At 40.8% G+C, this 7,079-nt stretch overlaps 1 protein-coding gene across 2 annotated transcripts in view; it reads right to left on the reverse strand.

Annotated features, from left to right (window-relative positions):
• Positions 1-377: 377 nt before the first annotated feature.
• Positions 378-7,079, reverse strand: part of ca10a (carbonic anhydrase Xa) — a 359,571-nt gene continuing 352,869 nt past the window's right edge. For both annotated transcript variants that reach the window (XM_050059175.1, XM_050059174.1), the window contains exons 8-10: positions 6,095-6,249; positions 5,631-5,805; positions 378-1,338 (exon numbers count right to left, since the gene is read on the reverse strand). In XM_050059175.1, coding sequence (XP_049915132.1) covers positions 1,316-1,338; positions 5,631-5,805; positions 6,095-6,249 — 353 coding nt within the window. In that variant the 3' untranslated portion in view covers positions 378-1,315. The remainder of the gene's footprint in view (positions 1,339-5,630; positions 5,806-6,094; positions 6,250-7,079) is intronic.

Below are 7,079 nucleotides of genomic sequence, written 5' to 3' on the forward strand. Positions count from 1 at the left end.
CCCCTGATGACCGCTGTTGTGATCTGATAGACTATGACAGGTCACGTCAACCCTGACGGAGCTTCCTGTGCGTGGCTGATAAGCTTCAGCTGTATCAGGCAAACAATGGAAAGAAAACCAGACTTTAAGCTGCATCTGTATCAGCAGGACACTATCCCATGTCATTCATTTAGAGGCTCTGTCAAGAAGACGCTACCCTGATAACCTGCGCTATCCGCCTGTAATCTCTGAGCAATGCTGTCTCTGTGTCGGCGGTGTTATTGAGCATGCCTCTGAGGAGGAATATTGACATATCAACACATTTAATATGGAACAGTACAAAACAGGTACAGGTACAATAAGTCAGATCCTCATATAGTGAAGCGTTTTCCAAAGTGAACTTTCCAGACACATTTATTGGGCTGATAACATTACTCAAACACAGTGTATGACCATTGTAAACAATAAAACAGAAAAAAGGCATCAGCTCAGACTGAGAACTGCTCCAAAATTCAAAGTGCGCCAAGCTTTTTAAAATTCTCAACTTTTTGTCTTTTTTTTTTTTTAAATCCTCTTAATATATCTTTTGAATGTTTATTCATTACTTTTCTTTACATATTCATTTTTCTGCAGTATTGATAATTATAATATGTACAAACGAGGCCAAGACACTGGTTGTTCTGAGGCCGTAAGAAAGCCTGTAAATATTCGCTCGTCTCCCATGACATGACTCGAGTTTTGGAAAAATGACAAGGTAAGGCTGTGTTCCCTCTTCTGTTGGTTTTGCTGATTGCATGCCTTGTTGGTGACTGGAATGAAACGTCCGTGAGGGACCGTGATGACCACTTCGTCTTGACTGGCGGGATGGGGGCAGTGACTTAGTCCTTAGATTTTCCCATTGATAGCAACATTTTTTTATGTACAAAGGCTTTTAAAGTCCCAACGTTGTCCTATTAGTTGGGAGGCTATCAAATAAATGCTTCCACTTTACCTTTTTTTGTTTCTTTCCCAGTGTCTTTTTTTGGTTTTCTCCCAAAAAAGTATTGGTATCAAAATGTCCGTATAGATATAGTTGTACAGTGGGGGAAAGGGCTTGTTAGCATGTGTTAGATCGAGGGTTCAAACTGTTCTCAATGTATGAAAAGTAGAGTCTCTTTGCTCGCAATACAAAGTTCCTTAATTCGGATAATGTCCAGTGTTTGTCTTTATACAATGCCATGAAATAATCTTAGATGAGATGCAGCCTTAAACCCCAGGTTTCACGTCCTCCTCTCCTCCCCTTGCCTCGTCCCGCTCTCCATCCCTGACACTTGTCTCCATGCTCATCCAAGGGAGGCTACTTTAGCAACCACTCGTTCACTGGAAGAGAGGAGAAGGACAGGAGTGAGAATACTGATTTATATATGCGCTGCTCTCCACAGTTCAACTGTTCTCACCCCCCCCACCCTTCCCCTACATCATATTTCATCTTTAGCGATAACATACAATTCAAAAGGAATGGCACTTGAGTGAATGTGGCTGGGTGGGTGGTGTGAGGGGTGGTGGTGCCGCTATGTTTCAAGTGGCAGCCTTGACAGAAAATTATACCCAAAATGTGGAGGTGCCAAGAACACAAGTAAATATTGTAATTTGATAAACAGGTGTCTCGCTGCTATGTGAAAGATTTATTGGAGTGCTATGAAAATAAGATTTCCTTTCATCAGGTAGTGAAAATGAAAAAGTAAACACACACATATGCAGAGCATGATTAGCTCCCAAACCTCCCTGATTTCCCATTCAGTTACCCTGATAATCACCTCTCCGGGGAGGGGAGGAGTGTGTCTTGTTGCTCCTGCTCTAAAGGTTGACCTTACACAAATCACCAGAGACGTATTTTCCCTTTTAATGAGCAACCCCCCTCCCTCCACTCCTCTGCCTCCCCACTTCATCATGAAGGTCTTTCAATCTCTGAACAATTAAATAAGCAGGTCTGTTGTTGTGTGTTTTTTTTGGCCTGCTCTCTGAGGCTCTCTGGTGAGTGCATTTGTTTCAGGATCACGATGGTGTGAGGTGGGTGAAATCTCCCCACGACCGCTGCACAGAATAAGAATTTAAAGGGAGGGTGGTCGAGCAGAGCAGAACAGAGGAAGAATAAGAGAGAGATTCAGACAGATAAACAATCATGGTGTGTGTCGGCCACAGTACAGTAAATCCACAGCACAAAATAAAAAATAAAAAAAACAACAGAATGAATAGCAGGGACTGGGGCTACCTCTCGCCTGTAGCGTATTTACGCTTCAGGAGTGATATTCAACATTCTGTGCAGCAGTTGCTCACATATATATTGGCTGAAACAGAGTAGGAGAGATGACAGACTGCAGCAACACCTCCCAGGTTGCAGTGAGCTGTGACAAGCCAGTTTTCAGATCTGTCAGTCAGGGCCAAACAGGTGTTCTGACTGTCCAGCCATCTGACTTTCTGCTGCCTGTTTTTCCCCTCCTTCTCTTTAGCACATCAATCTGCAGTCTACATTATCTCAGCCATCAGCTGAGTCCCAGCTCAGCACACAAATTTCATATTAATTTCATAAATTAAAATGGTGAGCACAGATAGAGCAATAATCTCCTGGTATCAATGTGGATGTTGAATCTAAAATAAATTACATCTGGGTCATTTGGGAGCAATATCTACTCTCACAAGATGAGAGTATGATGAGTAATAATTTGATCACGCTTGCTGACAGAACACTCTCTCTTGCCAGTTGTTTGTTCGCAGGATGTAAATAGTTAAATAACTGCAGGGAAAGATTTGAGTTTATTAAATGAACACCTCTAAAGAAAACTGAAGTGAGACCTTCCCTGCAATGGGTTTGAAATGGTTGCAACAATTATGTAGTTTTGGCCATTATGTCAAGCCAGCTGTATTTATTTAGCCCCATATCACAAATCACAAACTTTCCTCATGGGGCTTTACATCTATCCTTGGACCCTTGATCATTTTATTGGTGATAGTTATTTCTAAGGTCTGGATAGGATGACATCACTAAAAGAAGCCAGATGGTCCCAGAAACACGAGTAGTTAGACGATCAGACAACAAACACTCAGGGTCATAGAGGCCCGGAACTGACACAAGGTTGTAATACCTGAGTCAAAAAACACAACAACTGACTAAACAAAGAGTCTTAAATTGAGTATTAAAATGTAGTGTAAAATTCTAAAAAGAAATATAAAATGTTGTTTCCTCCGTTCAGCCTACAACCAGTGGTTAATCTTTTTTTTTAACCCTTTTGCTTTTCCTCCAGTCAGTCGATAAAATAAATCAAAACTAAATGTAAAGTGGTAAATTTTACTCTTCTATTTATCTTTCACCATTCCCACTCCTTAACCTTTTTGCTTTGGCACTTATTTAATGATTTGTGAGCATTCGCCTGCTGGCTAAAAAGCTTGAGCTTCTTTATAAACGTACATTAAAGGGATAGTGCACCCAAAAATGAAAATTCACCCATTATCTACTCACCCATATGCTGATGGAGGCTCAGGTGAAGATTTAGAGTCCTCATAACACTTGCGGAGATCCAAGGGGAGAGGGGGTAACAACAAAACTCCACCTAATGGAGGCTTATGGCGCTCCAGATTCAAACGTCCAAAAACACCCTTGGATCTCCGCAAGTGTTGTGAGGACTCTAAAACTTCACCTGAGCCTCCATTGACATGAGGGTGAGTAGATAATGGCTGAATTTTCATTTTTGGGTGCACTTTCCCTTTGAAATGGCAGCAGTACGCAGTACAGTATATGGATAATTAACATTATGTGTGCCCTGGCTGATGTTGACTTTTGTTTCAACTCATTATAGTTCGGTATTACTCAGTCGTGTTTACCCGGTCTTCAATTAGTCCAAAATGCAGCAGCAAGAGTTTTAACAAGGTCAAATAAGAGGGAGCACATTACCCCCATTCTTGCCTCCCTACGCTGGCTGCCTGTTATCTACAAGATACATTTGAAGATTCTGATGTTTGTCTCCAAAGTGTTAAACAGCCTCGCCCCCTCTTACATCACAGAGCTCCTATCCTCATATCACACTGTGAGAGAACTGAGATCGTCTAACCAAAGACTTCTGTCTGTCATGAGATCCAGGACTAAAGGCTTTCTCTGTCACTGCCCCAAAACTCTGGAATTCTCTTCCTCTCATCATCCGACTCTCCCTCACCACTGAAATTTTAAAAGTCATCTTAAAACACAGTTTTACTAACCAGCCTTTAATTGTGCATAATGTGACTGCCTTTGTTGCTGTTACTGTCACAACGTGGTGACAGTAAAAAAACAACAAGGACACAGTTTCCTGCTAAAGGTACCTTAATAAGAAGTAATGATATTTTATCATTGCTGATGATTACTGTTATTATTATTTTATTGCTATTATCACTCAAATATTTGTGTTTCTCTTCTTCCTTTTTGTTTTGTCTTTCTCTGTGTGTGCTGTAAGAGCACTTTGGATCAACTGTGTCTGTGTGTAAAGTGCCATATAAATAACAGTGACTTGACTTTTTCCTGAAAGATGGCGGCAGCTCGGTGAAAAGGTCGGTGCTCAGTGGTTTTGACTACTAGTTTTCAGGTGAGCTGGCTTTCCTTTTTATAAATTATTTGCAGGTTTAAGGAAATTATGTAAATTTAAAAGATGCACCACAGGAATGTGACACTGTTTTTGTTTCATTTTCCTTGTGTAGCAAAGAGGGACTAGGCTCTAACAGCATTATGAAACCCTGTGGTGTACAATGACATTAAAGTTACCTCAAAGCTCAAAAAGAATAAAGCTTTATATTTCTTGTTACTCTACATTTAAATTACTTGACTCAAAATATTGTGTTTTTGATGTTACTGCTGTTCAGTTCAGTCGCCGGAAGAAAAATTTGGCATTTCTGCAAAACACATATATGTTATACGTATATACGTGTCATAGCTACGTATCTTACAATTCTATGACTTTATGATGCCATGATTTTATGACTTTTTCTGATTTGTTCCATCTTATTTATTCATTTAAGATTCATGGTTTTGCTATTATCAGTGGGTTGTGGATTTGGTGGAGGAAAACTATGGTAAGTTCTATTGTATCCACAGTGCCACAACTGGGAGGCAGTAGATTCTGGGGCAGTGTGGGCTGTACCCAGCACAGACAATACCCGCCAGAGGTTAATGCTACAGAAGACATTCAGTTAAGTCCTGTCTGTTGGTGAGTCTGTGCCCGTTGGGAATTATAGGCTCTGACTGTTAATGACGTCTGACGGCCTAAACTGTGAGACAAGAAAAAATTACCACCTAGAAACTTTATTATTACTCAGCTGTAATGTAAAGTTCTACCCAAACTCAAGTGCTTTAGAAAATCTGGCTAAACTGTTGGCTTCTTTACAGCCTCCCTGATCGTTGCCAACTATGAACATAAGACCCATGTTGTAATAAACTAGAATTTTCCCTTAGAGGAAAATTTGTGATAATTGGAAGTGTGCAGATGTTATGAGTAAAATGGTAATGCCCAATAGAAATAGAGATATGCCTGCAAATTAGATCTCAGATATATTCTATATCAAATATAAATAAATATGAAACAAGAAATGTCAGTAATGAGGTGACGAGAGGGTGATTAAACAGCAGCAGGGTGAATTATCGTTTCTACCTCGGTACTGGAGCTTCTGAGCCCTGTTGTTGGGGCAGTCTTTGCCCTGCATGCTGAAGTTGATATTAGTGCGGATGCAGCGGTTGTTCAGAGGCTGGACCGGGCGAACGTTGTCGCTCATGCTCAGGAAGATCTGAGACGGCTGGTTCTGGCTCAGCAGCCGCAAGGAGTGCATCTTAGAAGAAGGCAGATACAGAGAGAGAAGAGACACCGGTTATAAGTTGACCAAAGCGTCATGAAAATGTGAGCCAGGCATTTTGATTCACTGCATTATTTTCCAGACACTGTATGAAGTATTAGACAAAAGAAGAGCTGGGAAAGTGTTGGAGTAAAAGCCTCAGTGCTGGGCTGACATGTTTCACAGGCAGAACAATAGTTAGAGAGAAAATCCTTGGCTGAGACAGACAATCTCCGGTGAGTTTTGGGAGTTATGTTTCAGGTCTGGCTTGGCGGCTGAGGCTCACCTGCATGCGTGTGAGGTACACCGGCTTGTTCATCAGGATCCATGTGGCGGTCTCAAAGCATGGAGGGATGGTCATCGATCCATCATATGTGATAAAACTATTTGTCTCTGGGTAAATCTCCTCTATGTTCAGGCCGGTCAGTAAATACGCATCATCTGTAGCAAGGAAAGCAGAAAACAAAAACAATAAGGGACTTTTAATGTTTCATCAGAGGATACTGTACTGTAGTTTTGATTTGAAGTTGTGAGCTGCACAAAAACAACATAACAGAAAGAAAAAAGAACACTTGTCATCAGTTTCCTAAAAGGATTATCTTCAACAAAAGAGTATTGCTGTTCTTTTTCCTCAGAGAGAAGACAGAAAAGTTTTCTTGTTCTTTCTCTGATCATCTTGTGACCCCTTAGATTTTTCTTGGGATACTTTTGAGGCCCTGACCCCAGGTTGGAAACTACTGCACAAAAGCATCAGCTAGCCTAGATCAAGTGCAATCTGCTAATGGGTGGCTAATAGATGGGACCTGAATATTCAGATCAATCGTATGTTTAAAATGTTTCTTACAGGAAGATTGCTGGAAAAAACAGTGGTGGAGAGTGACGAAACAAATTTATTAAATTACAGTTTTTATTAACAAACTAGTCCATACCCATTGGTAGCTTTGTCACCTTCTACCTATGCCAATCCTCAATGCCTATGTGCAGTTTCACATAGATTGACCATGTCAGTGAGTAGAAAAACGTGGGACAGACAGACTGACTGACACACTGACAGTTTCCGTGATTATGTACAGCATACCATACCATGACTTAGTCATACCAAAAATTAGAGAAAAAAACAAAACAAAAACATTCGTCCACAGGGGGAGCCACAGCGATCGGTCGCATTTTAGCCATTTTTAAGCATTTTTCTGTTGTTATAGCGACACCCAGTTGCCAATTAGAGTTACATTTCTCCAGTCACCTTGAGGTGTCCTGTTCTACATATCTAC

The sequence above is a fragment of the Epinephelus moara genome, chromosome 13, assembly GCF_006386435.1.
Source record: "Epinephelus moara isolate mb chromosome 13, YSFRI_EMoa_1.0, whole genome shotgun sequence".
NCBI classification, from domain to species: Eukaryota; Metazoa; Chordata; class Actinopteri; order Perciformes; family Serranidae; genus Epinephelus; species Epinephelus moara.